Source organism: Ixodes scapularis, unplaced genomic scaffold (assembly GCF_016920785.2).
Source record: "Ixodes scapularis isolate PalLabHiFi unplaced genomic scaffold, ASM1692078v2 PGA_scaffold6__148_contigs__length_123643588, whole genome shotgun sequence".
Lineage (NCBI taxonomy): Eukaryota > Metazoa > Arthropoda > Arachnida > Ixodida > Ixodidae > Ixodes > Ixodes scapularis.
The window spans coordinates 84,791,901-84,819,568 of NW_024609881.1; the positions used below are offsets into that span (position 1 = coordinate 84,791,901).

The 27,668-nt window shown below is 45.0% G+C and overlaps 1 protein-coding gene across 5 annotated transcripts in view; it reads right to left on the reverse strand.

Annotated features, from left to right (window-relative positions):
* LOC8028714 (transmembrane channel-like protein 7) overlaps positions 1-27,668 on the reverse strand; it is a 75,534-nt gene that overhangs the window by 26,277 nt on the left and 21,589 nt on the right. For 3 of the 5 annotated variants that reach the window (XM_040500920.2, XM_040500918.1, XM_029993864.3), the window contains exons 4-11: positions 22,771-22,877; positions 9,566-9,635; positions 8,791-8,872; positions 6,837-7,069; positions 5,319-5,468; positions 1,843-1,994; positions 1,389-1,536; positions 250-411 (exon numbers count right to left, since the gene is read on the reverse strand). In XM_040500920.2, the coding sequence (XP_040356854.1) occupies positions 250-411; positions 1,389-1,536; positions 1,843-1,994; positions 5,319-5,468; positions 6,837-7,069; positions 8,791-8,872; positions 9,566-9,635; positions 22,771-22,877 (1,104 nt within the window). Of the gene's footprint in view, positions 1-249; positions 412-1,388; positions 1,537-1,842; positions 1,995-5,318; positions 5,469-6,836; positions 7,070-8,790; positions 8,873-9,565; positions 9,636-10,865; positions 12,518-22,770; positions 22,878-27,668 lie in introns of those variants that run through there. The other 2 variants (XM_029993863.3, XM_029993862.4) reach the window with 1 other exon arrangement.

Sequence of the window (27,668 nt, forward strand, 5' to 3'; positions counted from 1 at the left end):
TACCCTTTTAAACTCGGCGTGATAGCTATAAAGCACCGCAGAGGCCTTTAGACTTCATAAGGAATGACACACATACTGAGGAGCGTGCACGTAGCTGTCCATCAACGGTTGGCTCAGATCTTCTAAAATAGTGCTCGAAATGGGGGAAAAACGCTACTTAGAGAAAAGGACGGTCAATGGAATTTGGGTTCCTAAGGACCCAGCTTGAGAACCTATGAATGAATCAATCAATCAATCAATCAATCTTACCTCAAAGGAGAAGCTGGTGGCCTGGTAGACAGCCAGCAGGGATGCCGCCACCACGGCCACCACCACGACGTTTGCGACCAGGCGAACCACAAAGAGGCCCACCTCCTTGCCCCGCGACCATCGCGCTATCTCCATGTTGCGGCGCTCTTCCGCCAGGTCGCTCTGCGAGGCGGGAAAGGTAACCAAACGTTCCACGCGATTAGGCTTCCGTGTTTTCGAGGTTCATTTTTCTTCGAATGCAGATTGTTTCTTCATATTACTTCTCGGGAAAATCTGGGGAACTTCTGGGGAACTTCTGGGGAACATGTGTGATATTCGGAAAACGTTCCACTTCCAATGAAGCTTGGCTTTTTATTGTTTGAGGACAGCTCCCCAATTTAGTCTTCCAATTCTTCCCAATTTCGAAAAAACCGGCTCGGAAATTACTTTTTGGAGTATATAGGTAAAAAGGATGCCCCCGGTCGCCTCAAAGAGCAGCCAAAGAGTTGAGGAATTTTCACCCATGCACCGTTTGGGATCGAGGAATTTCCAAAACGAGGAAATATCAGATTTTGGAAAATTTGTTGGAATACTCTGGGAAATCTCTGGAAGTACTTTGAGCAGCTGCTCTAAGAGGTACTCCAAGAAATCCATAAGTTCCTGATTTCTGTAGGTTAGGGTTTCAGTCTCTGCAAATTCCTCAAGCGTTAAAATTTGGGGATACTTAGGAGCACCTAAACAAGAAAATAACTTTAAAAATCTGTAATTAGGGAAATTTTTAAAAAGTAAAGGATTTGGGAGGCTAGAGAATTTCTAGAACTACAGTGCACAGCCCTTAGGGATGCCCCAGTGAACCTCTCTATTCCCAGAAACGAGAAATGTAGGGTTTCCTAGTCCCCAGAAACTCTGAGGAGTTGAAAAATAAGGGTCGATTTTAACTGCACCTAAACTGGGAAAGAACCTCAACAAGGGTTAAGTAAATTGAGTTTGGGATATGAGGGAGTCTTTTAAAGTGAGGGAATTTAAAGTTCTAGAGGAATCCCTAAAAAAAAAAATCCCTAGGGGTGTTTTGTAGAGTACCCAGGTTCCTAGAAACGAGGAATCCAGGAACTCCTGGTTCACTCGACATCCCCGGTGAATCGAGAAGGAAGCCGACGTGCCTTCAGTTCCTGTATGATGCTGATGTGCTTGAGACGTGCGGTCCTCTGGTCCGTAATGCAGAAATCCCAGGAGGCAAACACCAAGTTGCAGTAGCGGTGCAACTTGCCCTCCGACAACAGCAGCGCCTCACGTACACCTTTCCGGGTGCTGGAAAAGTGGGATGTGCAACACACACAGTTGTACAAGATCTCCCCTAAAATATCTACAGGTTTTTTTTTTGTTTTTTTTTACTACAAAGTTTAACTGTGCACTGCCAAATGCTCACTCTCTGTCCAAGTGCAGCACTTGCGATCCAGACAAGATGCCAAAGTTTCAAACAAAATTTGTGGCTTCATAAAGCTTCAATTAATGAGTCTACTTTACAAACACAGTGAATTGATGAATTGATGAAACAACAACGGCTCCCAATTTCGCTTTACCACAGACCCACCTCTGCGAGCCAAAAGGACTTACTACTGGACCATGAGGAGCAGGCAGAGGAGGAAGCATCCAACGTTGGCCAGGACGTAAGCCAGCGGGAAGTTGTACGAGAGCGTGGTGCCTGGCACATGGTCCACCGAGTTGAGGTAGCGGCCCACAAACAGCGCTGTCAGCTCCATCCAGCCCTGCACAAAGCACATACCAAATGGCACACTTCTAAACCCTTTATTGACGAGATATACAAAAAATTGTTTAAAACATTCACTTTTTTTTAAAGATATGAACAACAAACACAAATGAAAGGACAGAGCTGAAATAAAAAAGAAATTGGATGGTAAGCTTTGTTGCCTGTGAACAACACCGGGCAAAAGTCCGAAAGAGGCTTCCTTGCATAACCTCTATGGATCGCTGTTGCCAGACTACTATATAAAAAAAATGTGATAAAACCAAAACAATTAAAAAATATATATTACGTAGTTTGTTGCTGTAGGCAACATTCGTCAATGAGGGGTTAAAACTACACATTGATACGCATGCTCCCTTCAAAGATGAGAGCAAGGATTTTCCAGTGCTACCAATTTCGAACGTACATTTTCATTTCAAATATTGCTCCTCAGATCTTTTCGGATGAGGCAAGACGTCACATTCCTTTTAGGCTGTAGTATTTATTATGTGACGCTGGGGCAATTTCTCGCTAAAAAAATTATTTAAGGTGGGAGGTGGGGATGGAAAATGAACTTTCTTATTTCTAGAGATACCTGAATGAAAATTTTAGGGCATGCTTATAACACTAACATAAGACTAAAAGTTTCATGAGGCTGTGATTATTCATTCTGAAGTTATAAAAGTTTATCAAGATGGGTTATATGTGTCTCTTACCCCTGTCCTGGAGAATCTGCAAAAGGCAGTGGCAGTGTGAAATTCATCATGGTGACCGCTGGATAGGTACCCCAGGGCATAACAGAGCCCTTTTCTTTCTAAATTTCTTTGCAGACAAATTTTAGCAGAGCGATGAAGTTTCAGTTTTCGATCTAACATACATTCATAATTTTTTTTTTTTTTTTTATTACAAATTTTTTACTTTATTTTTGAAAAGAAGAAGCTTGCCACGCCCTCACAAAGTTATTTAGGAACAAAATACAAAAGACAGCACGCAAATCGTATAAGCAGTTCCTGAGGTATCACGGGGATGAGCAGCCACGGTAGAAGAAAAATCTATTTGAGCAAATGCCAGTTGAAATTTAGACACAACACTTTCTTTTTAATTCTAGAGATACCTGAATGAAATTTTCAGGGCATGTTTATAACACTAACATAAGACTAACTGCAACGTTTCATGACACTGCGATTATTCATTCTCAAGTTATAACAGCTTATCAAGATGGGTTATATCTGTCCCTTATCCCCATGCTGGAGAATCCGCAAAAGGCAGTGGCATTGTGAAATTCGTCATGGTTACCACTGGATAGGTACACCTGGGCATAACAGAGCCTTTTTTTAATTTCTTTGCAGAAGAATTTTAGCACAACGTTGAAGTTTCAGTTTTCAATCAAACACATTCACAATTTTTTTTTTTTTTTGTTTATTAAAAAATTTTAGTTAATCTTTTGAAAAAAAAAAAAAAAACAGAATTGTCATGCCCTCACAATGTTAGTTAGGAACAAGATACAAAAGACAGCACGCAAATCGGATAAGCAGTTCCTGAGATATCACTGAGATATCGCGCGTCAGAAAATCCGTCGCGAGATGGGCGCTGGACGATTCACTCCTGCTCGCAGTAGGCGCCAGCCGAGCGCCAGAGCCTGCAATCTCGGAAGAAACTGCAGCGGTCTATGTGCTCGGGAAACCACGCATACATGCAGCAACGGCCTCTTCCTCGGCGGCGTCGGCGGCACGGAAGATCCATTACTGGAAGCGTCCACCTGATGAGCATTGGCGACACGCTGAGCAGAAACTTTCAACTTTGCCATCCTGATCAGCTTCATGGAGCGCTTTTGCACGCCGAACGTTTCACACATTGTGTGCGGTTACGAAATAGATGAGCCAGCTACAAGAAACTGCTCCAAGTTCAGCGGGAACGATCGTAAAGAAGGCGAAAAGCGAAGCGGAGCTAACAATGAGCGGGGCAAGGAGACCACTGCCGTAGCAGACGACGCGACCGGCAGCGACGGAAGAAAATGTAGAGGAGGACGCGCGCCACCGCCAATAGTAGCCGCGTGCTCTCCCGCGCGATTTGTCCAATCACGGCTGTGCAATTGCAACATGGCAAAACGCCAACCGCGCAGAAACCAAGAGGCTGCCGCCATTTTGAAAATCGGGAGAAGGAAGAGAAAGAATTCACGTTCAAAACAAGACAAAAATGGCGGCCGTCGGCCGAATAGAACGGGAGCACCGATAGCACAAACTTTCGGTTGATTTTGGCGCTTGACTGCTACTTGAAAGCTACCCAGGCCCCATAGATATTTTATTTTTAATATTTTCCCGGTGATTTTAGTGGTGATAAATACAGAAAAGGTAGATTAGGAGATATACGACCCAATAATATGGTTTTCAATAAATCAGCTTTTTCGCGATTTTTCAGTTTTCAAGGCCCGCGTCCCCCCTTAAGTGTACACCCGGGGATCCTCAAGGGTTATCTGGTATCCTAAAGCTAGTGAAATTTGCATAAATTAATGCCATTACAGATGAATGACTCATTTCAAAAAGAGAAAATGACAATAGTTACTCTATATTACAAAGAAAAAAATCTACCTTGTATCTACCGAGTCTAGGTAAACATTAAAGCTTTAGAGTATGGTTCAGCTAGTGCAGAAAGCAACACCACCATGCTTATTGCAATCCGTTCTCTCACACCCTCAGTTGCACCCACCAACATTTACAACTTTCTAAAAAACTAAGTCTTAAAATAGTCCCATTTCTAGGTTGTGAAGACGCGCCAGTAAAGATGTTTTTTCTTCGAGATTGCGCTGGGACCCGACGACGGAGGCAGCTGATGGTCGCTGACGGAAGAATAAATCAGACAGGACTCCGCGGATAGGGGGAAGAAAAAAAACACGTCTATTTACAAGTGAAGCTAATTTCCGAATGTCACAAAAAGGTCCACCACGTCCTGTGTCAAGGCGCAGTCGACAGGATTGCGTGAGCGGACCCCGGCGGCGTGATCTTCACAACGGAATCGGCGGACAGCGACTTGACACGGCACGTGGTGGGACCTTTTTGTGACATTCGGAAATTAGCTTCACTTGTAAATAGACGTGTTTTTTTTCTTCCCCCTATCCGCGGAGTCCTGTCCGATTTATTCTTCCGTCAGCGACCATCAGCTGCCTCCGTCGTCGGGTCCCAGCGCAATCTCGAAGAAAAAACATCTTTACTGCGCCCTTGTTCGTAAAGGCTCCTGAACGGTCATTTTCTAGATGGCAACTGTTGCACAATTCTGTTTCGGCTACGTCGAAACAACAACTCCACAAGTTGCCACCTCGAATGAACGGCGGGACCCTGAGGGAACTCACAGTGCCCTGGAGGAAGTCCTGCAGCTGGGAGATGCCCTCCTTGGTCTGACCCGAGACGCGCTTGTGGTACGACTCGTAGCACTCCTGCACCAGCTGCAGCGTCCGGTTCTTGACGGACGGCTCAGACTCCGAGGGAAGAGCAGTCACCGTCTGCAAGGCGTAAGGACTCGCGGCAATCAGTGCTGTATTGATCTCAATCTTTACAGTTGAACTTCGATTTAACGAAACCCGATTCTATGAATTTCCCGATTTAACGAACCAGTTCGGATTTCCCGCACAGCCTATGCGCGAGGTCTCCCTTCCTCGATTTTACAAAGTTCCCTATTTAACTAAATAATTAGCGGGCCCCGGTGACTTCGTTAAATCGAGGTTCAACTGTATTTGCATTCACGTCACAAACTGCCACTCGTGGCAGTTTGTGACGCGAAGCAAAGTGGCGGAGCTCGACAAAAACAGCGCTCGTCTACTCAAGGCGTAAATCTGCCCCGATTCTTAAAACAAGACCCTTACAATACCTGTGAATTCAAATCTCACGAAAAATGCTTTATGGCGAGAAAGTTATCGCCGTATCACTGCAGACTCCCTACTTCTTACAGATAATGCAGAATTTATGGAGCCAGGCTTAGCGTGTTTGCGAGCCAATCTTGGCAAGCTTGGCATGTGTGTTAGTCGTTTCGTAATTGGTTTGTAAAATGTTTGGCACGTGTGTAAGTCAGGTGTAGTATGTTTCAGGTTTAACATGCTTGTCAGTCACATTCAGGATGTTTAGGCCATGTTTGGCACATTTGTCAGTCAGGTGTAGTGTGCTTGTAGGTCATACGTTGAGCATATTTGTAAGATGCTTGGCAGATTTTTCAGTCAGGCATAGCATGTCTGCAAGATGCTTGGAGCATTTTTCAGTCAAGTTTAGCATTTTTGTAAATAACATTTGTCACATTTGTCAAATGGGTCTGGCATGTTTGCAAGACACTATTGGCATGCCTAAAGTCAAAGTTAGCAAGTTAGTAAGTCATACTTGATGTGATATTTAGTAGAGTATACCATGTTTACAAGTCAGGTTTAGCACATTTGTAAATTAGGATAAGACAGGATATCAGTGTGTTTGTAAATCAGGATAAGTCAGGTTCAGTATGCTTGTAAGTCAAGCTTAGCTCACCATCAGACAGGTTTAAAAGATTTGCAAGTAACATTTAGCACACTCACAAGTCAGGTCGAGCATGCCAAGCCCAACTTTGACTCTTGGCAGCATACCTTTGTACCATAAAACAAAAATGGTCCTTACAACAAAAAACAATTTGGCGGTGACCATGGAACAAAAGTAACGATTTCTCACAATCCCGAAGAGCAAAACCAGATTTCTCTCACCAAGGAATCCATCCTTCGTAATTAAAAAGAAGTTCAATTCAAACCTGATTGTGCCAAGGATGAAAATGCCACTCTTCCTTTTAGAGTTCTTTCATAGTTGCGCAGTTCACTTATCGAGAAGCAGACATGGCGGGAGGAGCAGCCAAAACTCACCGAAAACGGGAAGGAAGTGGTGAAGGCGACAGCCGAATGCGCCATGGGCGACGGCAGCGGCAACGCATCCGGCGTGCTCGAGTTGGCAGCGGCGAGTTCGCTCCGAGGCATCGTGGGGAAGACCCAGTGCGGGACGATGACGAGGAGTGCCGGCATGAGGAACATGAGCATGTTGAGCAGGAGCAGCCACCGCAGGAACAGGAAGTATGATGCCACGCCCGTACCAAAGTGCCCTGAGCAGACGACAAAGCACGACGGTGTGGCGCCTGCAACGTGCTTCTGACCGGTGTGTTTAAAGGCATTTCAGGCACCATAATGGCGAGGCAGTTGTCGTAATGCAAACCACTGTGCAAGCTCGAAAACCGTTTCTAAAAAAAGAAAAAATCTTGGAACTAAGGTCAAGTTGAGCGAGAACGGTAAGGAATCCAACAAATTAATTAAAAAGAAGGAAAACGCCGGCCGGCTGCCATGAAATCAATGTGTACATGGTGCTGCGCAGTGCAGCTGTCGAGCTGCCATCATGAAAAATTACTTCATTCTCGACCGGGTTCGTACAGTGTCAATCACTAGTGACAGATGGGCACGGAGGCCCTTTTTTAAACTCCTGTGGAGCTCCCACAGTCGCTGCACCCTTTTGTAATTAAAAACAAATATCTCCGACTTGCATAACAATACCAACATTTATCAGACGTTTCGTCTCCTATACGGGAGACATCATCAGTGCGGCCTGGGAACACCTGACTAGCTACCAGAAATCCAACGCTTCTTCTGGTAGCTAGTCGGGTGTTCCCAGGCCGCACTGATGATGTCTCCCGTATAGGAGACGAAACGTCTGATAAATGTTGGTATTGTTATGCAAGTCGGAGGTATTTGTTTTTAATCATGAATGGCCGGCTTTTGGAACATTTTTGCACCCCTTTGTAAGTAGTTTGAAGGCTACGGTTTTGGCTTCCGTGTCTTTCTGCGTGGCAACGATTTCTAGGCCGAGCGTGAAACCAATGGTGCATCAACGTTGACGCGAGTCGGGGTCCAGTGTGTGCTTGCAAGCATTGCAATTCTCGCAAATCCTTCATCGTTTCTTTCGGACTCAAATGGCAGCGTAGGTATAATGGTGAAGTTGGTTCGTCATATTTCAGTTCTGATGACTTGTGCTCGGCCACGTTGAGAAACTGCTTAGCCCAATGGCATTTCAGTCGTGGGGGTTGACTTGAGTTTTGGTAGCTCAAAACCTTCTTGAGCTGGAGCTGGAAGTTATGAAAAACTTTTTGTAGTCCAAATAATTTTTTTTAAATATTTCCTACAGGGTATTTCAATTTTCTTTTCCACCTTTTTTCCTTTTGAGATATACCCACCCACACTGGCTTGGTTTAAACCGTTTTATAAAAAAATATTGTGTCTGAGGAATTAAATTTTGTGTTAGAATTGAAGTATCTACTGTAACATTTGCATAACTCAAAAGCCCACTTAGTTAGCTTAATTTTTATGTATGGCATTATATCGAAAACCTAATAATTTCCTCATAAAAAAAAAAGAAGAAAAAAAAGCAGCAAAGACGTCACACAAAACAGGCTTTTTTTCCCATGGTCAGGAAAAGGTCAATTACCGACTCACAACCAGTTCAAAATAAAACAAATAACAATTCCCTCACTCTCAAACTCGTGTTTAAAAGAAAAGTTCAAAACTCAGTCAGCCTCCCCCTCACGGCTGCATTCACCTTCAACTTCTCATCAAGCTCATAAACTCACCGAACTCGTAAACTCACCGAACTCACGCCCCTCACTCAACGTCAAACTCACAATTTTTCCAGGTTAAAGAACTCATTCATCCTCGCCTCACCCCTGATCAATGATGGTGAGTGAGGTGAGTGAGTGCTCTCACGAGTGAGTTTTTCCGAGGTAGGGTCCCGGTAGCATTCACCAGTAAACGTAAGGCCCGCATCTCAAGAGTGACCCACCTTCGATGGTCTTGAGTGAGCTTGACCACATGGAAAGCCAGCCGGTGATGTCCTTGCTCATTTCGGATGCCTTCTTCATCGCCTGTTGGAAACGGAATGCACACAAGGAGCCTCATTGGTTATGACTGAAATCCCATCCTACAAGCTCAGACTCCAGAGGTACCTATCACATATTATATAACAGACACTCAGTAACTCAAACTCGAGTAATTCACACATATCCTAAATATTCGGTTGGATGGTTGATGGATAAGCAAAACATATTTTTGTTATTTTTACGCTACAAAAGTAAATTTTGGGCAAATTTGTTCAGTGGCCTTCGTGGCACTACATTATACAAGCAGAGCTTGCAGCTGAAAACTGCTTTGTTGTAGTAACATGACGTAAGATACACAGAAGCCATACTTCAAATATAATTTATTAGTTAAGTGACAGTTTAATCACCTACATCAAAACACCAATATCTGAAAACCACTGTAGCCTCATTTAGATATTTATATATTTTACTGATTAATTAATCAAGTTAATCCATCATTCTTAAAATGTGTTTATTATAGCTAAATTAGTCAATTGCAGTCAACAAACACACAAAAAAATCACTGTGTTGTTCCTTGACCACTGTTGCTTTAGTGATTCACCTAACAAATCACTCATTAATATCAGAACAGGTGGATGCGCCTGACCTGAATATTTAACTGGCCTCATAAATCAAGTTCTTGCAATAATTTGTCGACCAATCAATCAAATGATAAATGTATATTTTTCAGCCCCTTACCTTCATGCTCTTGAAGTCCCACGTGTCAAACTGGTCTCCAGGCTGGCGTGGCGTCTTCTCTAGCTGGTTCCTAAAAAAGCAAATGCAGAAAAAAAGAATCCTGAGCTCAGAGAGAGAATGTTTTCTGCTGAAATTCAAACTTTTTTTCCGACAAATGCGACGCTTGTTCTAGCCTAAAGATGGCTACTCACCGGGGATGGAAAACCACAGGATGGGTGACACATAAAACTTCCAGAGCTCTCATTCCCAGCGAAAATGTTTGCCACCCGTTTAAAAGTCGATGATGCTGCTGCACTGTCCCGCAGCGAAAGCTCGTGCCGCAGAACTCGGGGATCCTGGGTTCAATCCCAGGATCCCCTGCCCATTTTGACCGGGGTGAGCATCGTACCGGCGTACGGTCATGTATCGTTACCGCATGGTGCACGTAAACGTGATCGTACCGCACAGGTTAAATTTCTCATCTACAGCCGAGACACCACGCCCATTGGGGCTGACTATCTTCCGGCTCTATATACACACACACAACACAATTATTATGTAACCATACGTAAAAACGAAAGAATAAAAGCATACACGGACGACCACACTCTTTCAAATAGCAACAATGTTTTTTCAAGTTTTTTATTCTTTCGTTTCTATATATTAATTATAACAACGTGCTCAAATTAACTAGTATTATGCACCGTCTCTCAAATTGTAATAAGATATATGGGAAACTTCACGGGAATATGCAAACCCGCAACTGTTGTCTATGCTCCGTCTGACTTTATGGCTGACCGAAGCGGATACTGCGAGCCATCCCGGTCAATTCAGCTCCGCGAATGTAGCATGCAACTACGCTTTCTGCAGATCACTGCGCCGCCTCTCAAAGGTAATGAAGGTCGAAGGTAACGAGGTGGCTTGGCAGAACCACAGCCAATCGCGACCCAGCAGACTCGCAGCGCCGTACGCATCTGTTGTTGTTGTACACAGCTGATAACAATTGCAAAAGACAGCATTCTTTGAGGGAGAACAAGCAATTGCGAAAGGTTTGCAAAACCCTGTGTAAACTGGCAGCGAATGGAAGACAAAAAGCACGTAATACGAAGAGACAATTGAAGACCAGAAAAGCACCAGCACTCACTGATTGTGTGCGGCAGAAGGTCTGTTCACAGACACCAGCGAAAACGAGTAAACCACGAGCAACGGTGAAACCGGCACGAAACAGAATATCGATGACCAAATTCAACTTGAAATTACTCCCAAAAGAAACAGACAGACAAAAAAAAGTCACCAAGCACGCAGACGTGCAGAGACATACCTCTTCGCCCACTGCCCACGAGTGACTCTTCCGCCATATTCTTCCACCACATCCGACTTGTCCCGACGTTCCGCGTCCACTTCGTCTTCCGCCATGCCCATCATCTGCCCGATCTTCCGTGCGTCCCTCATAGTCGTAAACTTTTGGGAGCCCATCGTCGACATTGAAAACATTCTTCTCTTGTGCGGCGCATCGAGACTAGTCTTACTGCGGTCTGGGAACTCGAGCCAGACGCCACTGTCCTGTCCAGACGGACAAAACGTGGACAGTGTCAGTGGGGCTCGCTTTCCCCTCCTGTAGTCCGATGACATCTGCTTGTCATCGCCTGCTTTCATCGCAGAGAGCGGGAGCTCCGGTAGGTTCCTGCGTTGACATGCATCGTTCCACGACGGTTTGCGACACGCGGGGTCGACTGCCGAAACTGCCGCTTCCTGCGAAAGTCTGCGATTGTCTCGTCGATCTGTACTCCAGAATGGATCTCTCGTTACTCGTTGGTCACGATCGATGTGGTTGTCGTCTGCTCGTCCCGGCTCGCTCGACGAAGCATGCTGTCCGACGTGCCGATCCTGCTGGTCGTCCGTGCGACGATTCGAACCATTAGACAAGCGTCGATCCGAATAGTGCATACCTTCCGAAACGTGATGTTCGTCGGCGTACCAGTGCCGAAGCTCCTCCAGATTATAAACGGGATCCAAGTGACGATCCGAGTTGCATGCGTGGCAATCACCCTGTCGCTCAAAGTGTTGTCCGTCATTCAGAACACCGTTACGCGGATCCATACGGCAGCTCAGGTGGGAATCCGAATAATCACCCCGTTGCTCAAGATATTGGTGGTCACCTCGCCTCCTACCGTGTCGATCGAATCGATGGTGCACGTCAGTTTCCACCGGCTCGCAGTTCTGCCCGACACTCATCCTTCCGTTCCTTCGATCCTCGCGATGATCCAAACGAATGCTGCTCTGCTCCAAAAACTGGTCCAAACAACGTCCACTTCCATCTAAGCTCCGGCGCCCATCTTGCCCAAGCAACACGCGAGACTCCCGCAGATGTTGCGTCGGCCGGTACGGATCGCGTCCCCCATTATCGTACAGACAGTCAATGTCCGGAACGTACGAGCCGTGGTACTCATATCTGCCAATCCCTTGCCTCCAATCACGCACATTATCTCGTTCTTCGACACTTAGCCCCGATCGTTGTCGATCCTGATTCTCCCAACGATAAGTGTTCCTCTTGCTGGCAGAGTCTTCGTACGATGCAGGTGTTCGGCGGTCAGAGCAATCACCTCCGCAATCGTACGCCTCATTATCGTAGAACCTACTTCGTCGCACCCAATCACTACAACCGTTTTCGTCCAGCCTTCGTTCGCCGTGACGGTCGTCGCGACGGTCGGACCGTTGCAGATTTGACGCATTGTCATCTCCGGAGTTAATCAAACGCGCTCGTCGATCGCCCGCGTCGTCTTCGAATCGCCGTTTTCTAATCTGTTCGCCAATCTGGTCGTTGTCGCTAGGATAACGATTTGAGCCTAGATGCAATCCATCTCCCAGCGTTCGATAACCGCCGCCGGCGTGACGGCCACGGTCGTAGTTCTCCATGCCACGGCTGGTTGACTGCACCTCGGCAGATGCGAGGCCGAATAAAGGCGGGAAGGGCTTCCTGCTGTCACGAAAGTGCTCCGCTTATCTCCCCCTCTCGGAGAGATAACGCAGCTCATGTTTTCACGGGGACACTATGCTCTGAAGGGCGCACATTCCTTTCGCAAGAGCCAGTGATAATGGTTTACAAAAGGATAAAGCGTGCAGGTTGCTTGACGACCTTGACGTAACAAAAAACAAAAAGGCATGAGGGCTTCCGCTGACCCTTCCGCCGGTAGGAATACGCAAATTTTCAGCTGTATCTAGCAATGAAAATCCTCGAACAGGATCAGAACGCTGTGTTGGTCAAATATGTTTGCTCGAGTCTAGAAAAATAATAAAGAACAATTCGCAACAAGACGGAACGGCAGTGTCACTGCGAATTGTGCGTGTTATTCTTTAGCTATGTCGAATCTCAATAATTCAAGCTCTCTTAATTCAAACTTGCGGATAATTCAAACTAACATGCAAGCGGGGAAAGCGGCGGGAGTCTCTGAACAGAGAACCCAAGGGAAACCATGTGATCCCCCAGTATCCCCAGTGCATGTCACTCTAAAGATGACGTGAGAGTTGAGAGGCACTTCGACCTTCGATTTGTTTCATCTTTTTAAATAAAAACTAGCGCACGTAAGAGAACACAGTTTTCTGTTCCTCGGTTTCTAGGTGACACAGACTAATTCCAGCAGTTGATTGGCCAAAGTCCGAAAATCATTGCACCGCCCCTTTAAGCCTCCATAAAATCAATCTGCATCCACTCTTACTATTTTTCGAACAGACTAGGTTTCATCCCAAGTTTGTTTCCTACATTCTTCAATGTAATCACTATAAAAAAAGAAACAAGGAGTGTCTCTAAAATAAAATAGTGCTAATACGGATGATACAAGACTCCTTGACACCAGAAACTCTAGCTTTTGGGGTTTTTTATAGAGTGCATAATTTTCTGTTAGAACATGGATAATAATGAGATACAGCTTCCATTACAACTTGGTCCACATACGCCAAAATATTTTTAACAAGCCTTCCACTTTCGTGGGCCGAATCAAATACACAGATTTTTACAGCCACCTTGTATCAATCGGTTCTAAATCTGACAAGTTTCATAAATCTCACAATAAAAACATGTTTGTTCCGATGCTAAAGCATTGTGCTGTCCTTATAATACCCCCCCATGAGTAAGGCTTCTCTGTTTGGGGGCGGTTTAAAACAGTACGGGAATGTTTCTCGAAACAGTGGTCGCTCAGTTTGTGGTCGCCCCAAGCACTCAACTCTAACTTTGGATGTTCCCTAAACGCAATCAAAATCTAGCGAAAACTTCACGCATTGTCCTGAAACTTTCACAAAGAATGGCAATCGATCGCAAACTAGGCATTGACGAGCTGAAGTACATTGTGCTGCCTGAGATCAGTGGGATAGATAATGCTCTTCCATTCAATGTTTGCCTATGAGCACTTCGAACCCAGGAGATAAGATCAGAAACCAGGAAGAGCGGTGAAGACCCAACACAAACACGGCGCTGTGTTTGTGTTCTCCTTCTAGTGCTGTTTTATCGTGCCGTGTTTTTTCATTCAAGTTATCCTATTATCAGAATGCTACTTGAATTTAATGAGTGTGTTAGAGCCCAGCTTAAAAGATCATTTGTGATGCAACATTTCGCCGTAATCTCGATGACATATTGCGTACAAAACTAAAAATATCCTTTTTTTTTCTTTTTTTTTACAGTTGCTTTATATTTTGTGTGTACTACAGAGAGGGTCATGACCCATTTGAGGACACATAGAAATAAAGATTATTGTTATTATTTTTGTTATTATTATACTGACATGGATGCAGATAGTGGAAACTACTAGAACACAATAGGCTGATGAGTTGAAGTCAGAGGTTCTAGCATTTTACAATTAGAAAAATGCAAAAAAAAGGTTAAGGAAAATTATTACTTTTATATTTAGTTAAAGCAGTGGTGCTGTGATACTCAGCTGGAATGCTTTTCCCTTTACACAAGCTTACTGGCACTAGCGGGACCCAAGTACGCTCACACGCAATGCCATTGACTTAGAAACTTCTTTGTCGCGGAGTAATTTCAAGAATAAAAATGAGCGTTTTCTTTCAACCTCTCCATTGCAAAACTTGACGACGTAACCGGGAGATCGCGGTGCTTACATAGTCTCCCAAGCGACGACATTTCAAATGCGGCTCATGAACTGGACCCAAGTCTCGCGCGAGCGCTCGATCTGGGCTTGTGATAAGGTGTCAAAATTGCTGCAACGACAACAATGGCCAAATCCCAACAATGCCTGGAACTCGGAGCGTGTCTCTGCTTTGCTAACTCCAGCTTGTGGTAATATTTTCTCAAAGCAATATTAGCTCAAACTATGAAAATCGTTGCATTTCCCATTCAAGCTAACCAGTGCTCAAGATGAACTCTTCATGTTCATAAAATGTAGAACAGGCACGGGTTTTTAGCAATTTGAGGCCATGCTGTAGGCAAGTGCATAGGACAAATTCTTGGTGCTCCAAGAATGGTCAGGAGTTCACGGAAAAGTGCAGATCCAAAGCGCCAACCATGACCTGTGGTAAAACACGCAGCTCGGGCTACGTGCTACTCCTACGAGTCCCCCGTCCTCAGTCACAATATTTGTCCCGGAGGCACGCCACGGGTTCCTTAATTAAAAGTATAAGCATTCATTATTAATAGGATCGCCCTTTTTCTCAAGCTCTAGTTTTTGCAGAATAACCCAGCCACGTGACTAAGATTTCTATTTCAGCCTCAGCTACGTTTGTCTTTTCATAAAGCAAACAGAAGGATTATCCACTTTCTTCTCATGGGTATTCACTAAAGCCGGGGACAGTCTACTGAAGGGAAGGATGGAGACAACTTCCTCCCCTTCAAAGCATCCTTCACTACCCAACACGAAAGGAATGTCTGCTCTCTCTTCTCCTCTGGAAGACAGCCCTTATCTTTTGAACGCCACGAGCCAATGACTCTGGATATCACAGAAGGAACCGTGGCTGCAAGTAAAAAATTATGTAAGCATGATAGTGCTTAAAAGACGGAAGAGCGCAAACTCTGCACAGCGCAAACCAAACATTTTGTGTGCGGTTTGCAATAGCTTTCCCCATGCACCTGCTCTTTCCACGGCTGCTCACCAAACACCTGCACCGCTGAGCTCAGTTTGTATGATATCCACTTAATTAAGAATCACTCGGTCGCGGGTTCCATTCCCGTCTGGGCGTCCTTCTTACTTCCGTTTTAAATGGTCCCTATGGGTAGCGTCCTTCGAGGCGTTACTGCCGTTCAGAGTGCTACCCTCCCGAAAGGGGGCATTTTAGTTTGGAATCCCCACTCTCGGTGAGCCACACCAAATCGCAATTAGTAATTTTTAACACTTTCTTTTTTTGTCTGCAATTGACGATTGTATGCAAGCACCAATAATTCTTTCTCGGTCTCTAACAACAGAACTTAAAAATAAGCTTTTTCTATCTGTCTTCAAACAAAACAAAGATTCTGCCAGCGAAAAAGAGGCGGGCAATAGACTACTTCCATAAAGCCCTGCATGCAACACGGCACGCGTTCCACTCTGGGAACTAGTTGGCCAGGGAGGAGAGTGGCATGGTTTCGGTTTTGATCGACACGTCGACAAGAGATTATACAAAGAGCTTTGACTATTAACGGCCATTATCTCATGTTTTCTGGTCCCGAGAGCGTCATTTGTGGTCTCTAAACTAACCTAAATGGCCAGACCTCAAAGCTTTAGCGCAAGCCCGAACCATATGTAAAGTTTGTCTTGACACATGCTTGTACTTTCGTACTTGAGCCTTTCTGTTAGCGGTTCGAGGTATGTGGACGAGCCAGTGCTGGGAATCTCGACGCTGCGAAGCTCGGGGATCTTGCTTGTGTACGAATCAACAAGCTGTAGCAACCAATAAGTATGCATACATCGAGCTCGCGCCGTTACATTAGTGTTGTTTATCAAGTTTGTTTGTTTCGCCGCGTCCGACGAAATATAACTTTTCGCAATTACTGTTTTTCTTAATACGCCTCAGTACGCGAGGTAAAACTCGGAGGCGCCATTGAAAAGCTAAATTTTAACACACTTATCTCTTATCTGTACTGACTCGCAGCACTGCACGAAGCGAAGTCCCTACCCACTTGCATTCCACTAATATTCAACATCGCGCATGCGCATAAAGTTATCCTGCAATCGTATAGGCACATTCGCACATACAAACCGTTTTAAGAAAGCAAAAGTCGAGCACTTGTGTGAAAAAAGTCGCACCGTTCGTCGGACGTGCGCCAAATGGGCATGAACCCTTATGCGGTGCGCCAAACAAACAAAATTATTCAAAGCGCATTTGACAGTTGGTAATGGCCATAATATTTGTTATGTGTTTGCTTTTTTCCTGACTGAGTATGCCGAGATAAATTCAGACACATTCAGGCACAGATCTCGAGCGTCAATAAAAGCTCGTCCAAAAAGGTTTAGTGAGGAGTAGGGGACGCTTGTTAGGGCCCCCGTCGTAGCTAGCCGATCTCAGTGTTTGCGAAAACTTAACCGTCTATCAGCATAAAATTTGAGTGGGAGATATATGATGACACGAGGAAGATATCATAGTAACTTTTGTGCAGAGTGAGGTTGAATTTATTGTGTTTCCTTACAAGTTCATGCGTCAACGCTGGGCTCAACGTTGATACTCCTGTGAGGATGCGGCTTGCTTTTCGCCCATTGAAGTAACAAGAAGCGGACGTGTGGCAAACAAAATATGTGCAAGGCTCAAGGTGACCAATTTTCAGTTGTAGTTCAGGGATTATTGAAATTGAGCTCAAAGATGCACTCGTGGGGTGACGTGACTAAGCCACGTCTTACTAAGTTTGCATACGCACGCACAATATCCGGTGTTTCGGGAACCAAGGAAAGTGCCCCGGTCTTCGTTTTGTATCGCTCGAGAATGAGTGTATTGTACATTCGTAAAAAGTCAGATAATCGAAAACGCAAGCAGCGCGTTCGGTCGCAGCGTGATAGCATGAGATGAAGCTGCTCAGTCGAAACCGGAACTTAGTGGCCAACTAGTTCCCAGAGTGCACTGCGTGGTATTTCGCCGCAATGGGGCGCGTCGGTTTTGGAAGAAGTCCATTGAGCGTATGGGTTCGCAGTGCCTCCACTCGATGGCGTCACTCGCGGCGCTGAAGTTCGACAGCGATGGCGGTACCGAGAATTCATTTTAAGAAAAGGCATGACGAATTATGATATCTTGGAAAACGTAGCAGAAAAGGAAGTTCGATCAGTGGACTGAGTGTACAAAGCTGAAGACGCTTGCATTAAGGAGAAAAGCTGTCAGTGCAATGACGAGTCACCGTGACCTATCGGTGGCTCGTTCCGAGTGGGTTCGAAATTCTGCCACTCTGGTTGTCAGACTCCCAGCGGTGCTGGCTAGATGGGCGGTTTCGAGCCCCCTTGTCAACACTAGCGCCGCACGTGGTCGCATATTAAGCTCTCCCATAGCATTACGTGGAAGTTTTGGGACCAGTAGCATGTTGAAGGGCTCTGCTATGTGCTTATATACCTTATACAGGAAGCTTATTTTAGTATGAACAGGCATTTTTAAAAAGGGGAGGAAATTAGACGAGTAAAGTCTTCACTGTGTGATCATCAGGCTCGGCAGACAGTAAACGAGAAGACAATTGTTGTGGTAACTTGGCTAATTAAACAAAATTTCTTAAATTAACTTTTTAATTATTCGATTTAGGGGCCATGTTGGAATTGCAGTATTGATGGGAAGTACTATTACAGAATGCACCAATTAAAAATTTTTTTGAAAAAGTAGTAGTTTTAAAAATTCATTGTGTCTGTGTCTCCTTCTGTGTCTGTTGTCCTGTCGCGCTTTTTAATCATTCATTGATTGATTGATTTTCACGTTCTTTTAACCCCGATTTAAAAAACCAGCGACCAAAAAGTTAATGAACGAATTTGAGTTAATTAGCCAACTCACACCTGCTAAATACACGGCGAAGACGGCACTCATGTAACTCTCACCCCCCCCCTTTTTTTTTTTAAATTTGTTCGAATTTAACCTAGACACCCTGTATACGACTTTAAACCTCACGCTTGAACCTAATGTCACAGTTGGACGTGTCTGTTTTTTCGCGGAATTCAGTCGATAAAACGGGCTAACCGGAATAAAGAGCCAACAAACCCGATAATAGCCACCAATCATATAACCTTGCACCACTGCGTGCCACTCTTCCTAGTGTTGTACCGACATTGTCTCTATTTGCAGACCTGCCTGAACCGTATCTGTGCCGAGCAAAACACTGAACAAAAGCGCAGAGATAGTGGGAGTGCCGGATGCAATGGAAAGGGCCCGATGTTTGCTTTAAGCAACAAAAATAAAACAAAAGAAGAAAAAAAAAAGCACCGACATTGTGGACATTTGTGATCTAATCTCTTGGGTGAGCGTTTAATTCCCGGCGAAATCCAGTACGTAACACCTGGTGCTATCTCGGCCTTTATGGCCCTGAACGACTTAAACTGCAGCGCTCGGATGACAGCATCGCTGTCATCTATCGAGTTCTTCGCGGATTGTAGCACAGTAAAAGATGGGAACCTGCTATATTCGCATAAACGCTATCTCTGTAGGCTGCGTTTAATGTTCGGAGAAATCCAGGCGAGCACCGTTACGGTATTTTACGGCAGTTACATATTTCTGTTCAGCGGCTTATGTAGCATCGTGCTACCAAAAAAATGTGAAGTGCTTTTTTTTAACCTTTTCTTTTAAACTTTTTTGGGGGTTTGAAAGTACCATACTTCCATCAATGACAACTTACTTTTAGCTATGCCACTAAATTTTTCTTGTGGGAATTATTGTTCATCACTTCCAAAACGTACTACAGTATAATCTTTTTAACTGTAACTCGAAGGATTAAGGAAATTATTCCCTTATCAAAGTTCAACCTATGAAAAAGCTAGAAGACTATCTTGTGACCACCGTAATATCCCTACTCATTGCCCATCCCCCTTTCTGGGCGAATATTGATTTCCAAAAAAACACGGAGTGATCGCCCACCCCTACAAATACACCAAAACTAACACTGCAATCCACGAACATTCATCCCATCTGAATGACGCAGATCTTACGGTTGGAGGACGTCCGTTGAATCGAATTTGGGGTTTTATGGCACAGCAGCAACACATAGTGTGCCAGGAGGAGGACGTCCGTGACAAAGTATATCGAAAGAGGAAAAGACACTTCACTTTGTTTATGCAATTCCTCCCAGATTTCCACAGACCCCGAAATCGGTGTACATGCACGCGAAAGGAAAACAACGAAAATAACAGAATAAAATTTTGTTTTGTATACAAAAGAAATTCTTTCAGACAAAAGAAAAAAAAAAAGTAAAGCTAACACGGCAGTACTCTTCAGGGGTCGCAAGGTCAGCAAACACCCATATCCTCAAATGCAACCGTGGAGCATAAAATCAGATGTATGGTCAAAGTTTGTTTCCACCGAAAAAATGTTGGCGCGAACTTGCTCCATCTCCCGGAACGTTGCGACTGTGGTTGGTAAGGTTGTGCAATGTTTGAGACAAAGCCAACGGGTAAATAAAAGATTTGCTGGAACGCTGCACACGGACATTTGTAAAGCGCCCCATTTCGAGCTCCGCGTTAGTGGTACTGTTCGCGCCACGCGGCAATACCGCCTCAACTCGCGTTGACAGCACGCCGCGCATGGACACCCGCATGTATGCACCAAACAAGAAGGTTGCACAAGAGCCTTCCTTGTGACTGACAAGGAGCCCAACTTGCGACGCCGAAGTATTTGCCAACGCGATTGCTGGCTTTCCCGTTTCCCAGCATCGCCCTTCCTCGTTTGTTTCACCTGCCCGCCTGCTCGCTTGCTCGTTGCACCTGGTTCGGTTTTCTATTTTCTTGATGACACTCTTTTTTTTTTTTTAGTAACAAACGCAAAATAGCAGTATTAAAAACGTTCACAGAACATCATTGAAGTTGCTTCTTTACAAAACTCTACTTACTAACGAAGCCAACGTAGCAGTATTAGAAACGCTCACAGAACGTCTTCAAAGTTACTTCTTTACAAAACTCTTGCCCGAAGTTAGAATATGCTGCTTCTATCTGGAACCCCAACCTTGAAGCACTCATTTTAGAATTAGAGGCTGTTCAGAATAGTTCAGCACGTTTCATACTTTCCAACTATCACCACACCGCCAGTACAAGAGCAATGAAAACCTGCTTGTCACTACCGAATCTTGCACAGCGTAGAAAGGTGTCCCACCTGTGTTTCTTCGATAAAATATATTATCACGATTCATCACTCAGACAAAGACTCCTAACACAACCCCATTACCTGTCAGCGTGCATTGACCATAGACAAAGTTTGTATCCCATCTTGCAATACTAATACATTCTATAATTCTTCTATTCCCAGCACATCCTTTCATTGGAATCGCCTTCCCACATCTATAAGTGAAAATGTTGTATATTGACTGTTTTAGAAATACCATAATTAATCTTAATTTTTGTAACGAGTCACTGTATACTTTTTTATTGTTGTGTTTTTGTGTATGTCTGTTTATTCAAGCCGTATTATTATTATTTTTTTTTTTTTAGGTAGCCTATTTTTTTTTTATACCGCCTTTTTGACCCTGAGGGTATTGAAATAAATAAAACATATGCGCTGCTTGCCGATCGGTAGTGTTCATCGCACGTGTGTACGCAACGAACTTTGCGATAGTAAAACATTCTTTCATGAGCCTTTCTTGCATAAAACAATGAAACTAATTTGAGTTTATTATATCTCCTGTATAGCTGCGCTACACAGTCGTCGACCGATTTTTCGGACGCCAATCTTTCCGACAAGTCTGATTATTCGGACGTTCTTGTCGAGCTGTCACTCATCCGATAGAGTTAATGTATAGCATTGACCGAAATTTCGGATGTTTGCGCCGAGCTCTCACTGACACGATAGAGTTAATGCACAACATCGACCAAAATTTTGGACACCATAAGCTTATCGCTCAATATTTCGGACATAAATTGCATGATTTCCTCAGTTTACAGCCCCCAAAACAGCCGCCGCAATAGCGCGCGAGCTTAGTCACCGCCATTTTAGTTGTTTTGATTTTGCACTGTAGCCTCGATACCACGTCTTACGCAATAAACGAGCTGGGTTGAGGCTGTAGTCGAATTTTCCGGTTCCACTGTAACCAACATGGCCACCGTCTGCCCATTCTTATGGTTCTTCCAGTTCTCGTGGTCCACGTTTTTCGAGTGTGACCGCAAGAAGAGCGGCCATCTGCCGTTCTGGTGATCTTTGAGTGCGAATGCTTTTTGCTGATAAACTTAGTATAGAAGCGACCTTGGTGGACTAAACATTGTCTACAAATAGAGCCGACTTCAACTTCGCTGTTTGTGCCAACGAAGGCAGCGACAAAGTGCAGTACCGTGACCAAACAGATCAACAAACAAGTGCAAACTGAACAATTTAATGTGAAAGTTGCACGAGAACTTGAAATTGACATCAAGCAAGTGGAAAGTGGCCAATACGCAGCAGAATATTCGCGGAACTGTGATATTTTGACTAAAATTTCCTTTTCGGTCCGCTCGATTATTTGGACAATTTCGGGGTCCCCTACAAGTCCAAAAAATCGGTCGGCGAGTGTATATGTGCAAAACAAATAGGCGTTTATTTGGCTTTCTATAAACTTCTTGTACCCACCCACCGAGCCATGGGTCACCCCACTTTTTTTTTTTTTATAAATTTCAGGCGGCAGGGAGTGGGCGATGACTCAGGATATTACGGTACTATCTTGTATCTTGGGAGACTAGCAAACATATTGTGAGGGCCCCTAATTCAGAAGTTTCACTTATCGAACTTCCACTTAAAAGAGATTTTGGTGCAATAACAACCTACTTTGAAATATTAATATGCTTACACCCTACTTTGCCCCTTCACATATGAATAAAGGTGGTTTTTTGAGCGCACTGCCCCAGTTCCACATGACACATCCGTCTAACATGCATTCTTTTTTTTTTTCTCTAAGTTTTTCCTGGCAGTTTATTTTAACGCACAAGTTTCGTTCCATGTAGTCTCATTTTACACAACCATGTTTGACAAGGTTTCATTTGGTGAGTCTCGGCCAACCCAACTTCTAAGAAAAAGCATGAATAGCTCTGGATAGCTCGCTCAGAAACTGGGCCACAGACCATCTTCCGTTTGAGCGAAGGACACCACGACGGAAGAAAGGCAGAGAGACCAACCTGAAGACACGGCGGAGGGCGAGGGGCACCGGAAGGTTCCTGATGGCCGCCCTCATCTCCGCCTGCTCCTGCTCGCTTAGCGGTTCGTCCACACACTCCCCGTCGAACTGAAAACGTGAGAACGACGAGCGACAAGCGGTGAGCTTTACACTTTACAAGGCTGAGAGCGTGTGTATGAATCTTATCATCTGTGTAATTTTTTATACTGCTGCTGCTGCACTGCCACATTGCAGTGGTCACCTGTTCAACTTTAAAACAATTAAAGCCTCAGCTTCTCGAGTTTTCGATGGCAACGGCCGTCTTTGCCCAGTAGCTGCGGCACAGTTTCATCGAGCGGGCATTTAATCTCTCTCGATAAATTTGAGTCACGGTCGACTCACGGTAATTCAAAGTCACTTTATTTGGATTTTTGGCTAGTTCAAAGTTGCCGTAATTAGAAGCTTTACCTCTGGGACTGGTTGATTTGGAAGATGTCTTTACTCACTCAGTAAATTCGGCAACTCTGGAAGCATGAAAAAGCCTCGCGATTATGCTGACGAAGCTTGACTCACACCTGCGCATACTTTACTTTTTACCTACTGTGTGTACGATCGGGAAAAAAAGGGAATGAGTGCGGAACGCGACCAAGTTGTGGGGCAGCCGAGCCAATTAAGCGGCCAAGCCAAGCCGGCATGACTGCGATGGCGCACATCATGGCGTCGTTCCTACAGAAGTTACGGAAGCGAATTGGCTGTGCGGCACATACAGTCAACAAAAAGCTTGGTTCGAGGCACTACCCAGCTCTGCGAGATGTTGTGTCCATTGAATATGTCATATTTACATGAATGCAGGTCGACCCATTTTTCAATTTTTGAAAATATGAAGTGGGGGGGGGGGTTCGAATGTGTTTCTTGTTTCGTTCTAAGTATGATTGATTCGAAGCGTTTCGCTGTCCCCGTGGCGTATAAGCAAACCATATCCCGTACAGCACCTGGCCACGCCCCCTTGTCACGTGACATGACGTCACTTCCGCCAAGGCAATTTGTCATGTCACGTGACCTGACGTCACTTCCGTTCCAAACCGAAACCAGTTGTTTTATTGGTTAGCGAATTGTCACGTGACATGACGTCACTCGCGCCGCTGTGGCAAGGTAAACATGGCGCCCGCCGCCCCCTGAAGCACGAATCGTACGCGGTCGATCATCGGTGCAGTCGCGGCTGAAGCCAGAAACGCTTGAGACGGGAAGCCTACGTGATCGACGCAGTCGCGGCTGAGACGCTGTGAACGCGGTGACGCGAGGGACTCAACACTTGGTGACGCAACTACGCGACGCCCGCAGTATGCGACGTCTCGCATCGTGCTTCTGCACAGGAGTGCGTAAAAGGCGCAAGTACTTCTCTTAGCGTTCTCAACTCGTCACTTGATAAGAGCGAAGCAAGGTTACTACCAACGCCTACCGCTGGTTTCCGAAGTCGAGCCTTCGGTTTCCAACGTCGGGTCTCGATGTCGCCGCTATTCTTGCCGCGCAGGTTCGTGGCCGACGCGGCGGATGTGAACCATGTCATGCATGAACGCTTGCCTTTTTCGATACGAAAATATGCTCTGTCGTCACGAACGCTTACGCCGACCCACAAGCTGAATTTGAAGTATTGTCAGCATTTTTATTTCGCCTGTACGTTGTCATCGCATCACCGTTACTCGCGGCGACGCAGATCTTCGTGCTTGCCTTCTAGCGGTGCCGCGGCTCTCCCGACCCAAAATAAAAAAAGCTGCTCTACGCTCGAACCGCAAATTGGGGAAGTGGTAAAGAAATTAGCTTAGTACCGTCAGAAACACTCGTATGACGATAGGCATGCCCAGTGGAACTATGAAGAGAAAAAACAAGAGTGCATACTTTGAACTCGAAAAGTTTTTATTTCACCACATTAAATATATTGTTGCAATGCAGTGCTGGTTTCAAAGAATGCTATTTCCTCAGTCCCTTGCAAAATGGCAAGTTCACCCTGAAAAGCAACAGTTTACGTGTACAAAAAAAAGTTCACAAATGGTAATAATAGTTTCTCTCGAGACCTAGGGTAAAGCAAACGGGCATGTAGCCTCAAACGCACATGAAAGCTGTAACTTTGGAAGCTACTACAGCTTATTCATGTAAAAGCAGCTTCACACACTTGCAACAGCTTATGACCAGTGGCTGACCAGTCAGTCACAAGAGGCTTAAATCGGTATGAAGTCATTCCCTTCGTAAGCAGTTTGCAGGTGAGTGAAATAGCCTTAAAGTGTGACACCTTTCGCTGTAAACACCAATTGTAAACAATGAATAAACCTCTTCTGTTCTTACTTAAGTTGCACCATGTCGGAATTTTACATCACACTTGTGTGCCTGTGAAATTGTGTGTGCATGTGACAAAATGTGAAATTGAGCCCGAAACTGACACGGCTGCAAAATAATCAGTTTTAAGAACTCGTGTCGGATTCAAAATTGCACCCAAAAATCCTGGACACGGAGCAGACGTTTGATTGTATCTGTTCGGATGAACAGCTGTGTTTTTCCTTTCATTAATCCAGACAGTTCGAATGGATGTAACCTCTGCTTTTGTACATAACATGTGGATATGAGCATAAACAACAGGGGAGGCACCCAGCATTAGCATCAGAAGAATGAAAACAGGTTAGAGAGCAGCTGGACTTAATTCTACTTGTTGGCTGATGAGTTCGTGGACGACATGAAGCGTGGAGTCTTCTGCCGCGCATGTCAACCCTCTGTGTACGCCCCTCTTTCAATCTCTTTTTTTTTTTTTTGTCTCCGCTTTTGAGGAGATTTGGGGCTAAGGACGTTGGCAACAGGTCACCGGTTCACACTCGACAAGTGCTTCCGGGGAGTCTGTGCCCAACTACATTGCCGTGCTGCGTCGTGTCGCTCAGCACTGCGAGTAGACATAATTTTCGTACAAGTTTTGTGACCGGTTAGTTTGTAGGGTGTGTGAGGAAGCCATTTAGCGACACCTTCTCGCTACACCAGATCTCGCTTTTGCTAGGGCTCAACAACTTGTGATTGCTGTGGAGTGTGCCACAAACGGAAAACCCCACATTTCCGGACTCCAGAGATGGCAGAGGTTCGCCACATTGACAAACACCACCTACACAAGGCATGAAACGGTTCATCAATGCCAAGCCACAGCACTGGCGCACGGAAGACATCTCCGAGTACAGCTAGAAAATGTTGCGCACGGTGCAAGTAGCTATAATTCTGAACACGCCATTTCTGTGGTGGAAAGGGACACATCATACATGCATGCCGTCAGTAGTTGGCCGAATCCCAGCACCAAGCTCCGGAAGTGGAATCCAGTCATCATCTGGATCATTGAACCAAGGCAGAAATCTTCAAAGTTCAAGTAAATGAAATCTTCATCTGCATAGATGGTGAGGCTTGGTCAACAATTGTTCTAAAGAGATAGTGTCGGCTTGGAACGGCAGCAGAGACTTAAACCTAAACAGCTCTCCGGACGTATTCACAATGTAAGTTGGTGGTTCTGGGAAATATCAATTTTTCCATGCGGTTCAAGGGAAAGGAGCGTGAGCCACCATTGCTGACCGTGAAAAGATGTGGAGCAAGCCTGCTTGAAAGAAACCGGTTTGAAGTATTCGATAAGCTACGTGATGCGTGAGCAACAGACCTTTCCAGAAACATGTGGTACCCCCAGCGTCTACTTTATGCACTGCGACGTCCAGATGTATGGCACGAGGAATTGTCCCAGAAGCGAAGACGGAGTTGATGTTTGTTTAACAGTTTGTGATTTCAGAACACGGAGGGGGCAGAGGGAGAGCAAAACAGAGGGTGTGATAACTTTTTTTTACCACTCACTCAATTTTTAGCATTTTCTGAGCTCCTAATGATAAGAAAGACTGAATCGTGCTACTTCTACGATATACAAAGTGTTCAAGCCGGCACGAGCGTACATCCGAAGAGCCCCACAATTCCCCCGGTTGCAAGGTCTCTTGGGATTTTCCGGAAAGGTCTATTGCGCATTCAGAAAGGGAGAGAGGGGAGGGGTCCAAGAAGATGACAAATTAAAACACTCTTTGTCGAGGCTTGAGAAAGGATGGTCTTGCTCTTGTCTACCGCCTAACACAACACAAAGCACTACTATTTAAGGTGTCCTTCAATTAGCCGAGCCACTCCCACAGACTCAAGGACTGCCAAAAGAATTTCCAAGGGTCTTCGAGTAAGGACTTGGCGGACCCACATACATTCACACTAAATCTAAACTTCAAACCCAAGTACCACAAGCCCCGACTTGTTCCTTTGGCCCATGAGTCAAAGGAGTAGTACACCATCACGCAACTCGTGCAACAAGGAATTTTGCCTTGGTGCGGAAATCTGCATGGGCTACGCCAGTTGTACCTGTGGGGAAGCCAAACGGCGTGATATGGCTATGTGAATGTTATAAACGCATCATTAATCCAGTCTTGAAACAGAAGTCGTACCCATTGCCAACAGCATAGCAAATGTTGACTCAACTAGTAGCATAGTCCTTTATTACGCTTTTGGTCACAAAACTTCTCTGCAACGCTATAGAAGGGCTTGGTATGCGACTACGTGTGACACTGGGGTTGACAAGGAGCCTGAAAGATGCAAATCTAGCCAGCACCACTGGGAACTGGGCTATTGTAGTTCCGAACCCACTCTGAATGAGCCACCTTTAGATCACGGTGATGCATCAATGCACTGAGAGCATTTCTGACAAGTCTAAGTGTCTTTGGCTCTGTACGCTGAGTCAACTGATCAAACTTTAAAACCTTGATTGCAGGTGCTATTTGTAAACAGTGTGATAGCCGCGTCCCACTAGAGCGACAAACAGCAACAAACGACAGCAACACACGACAACGAACGACAGACTACACCGACAGACAGCCTGTT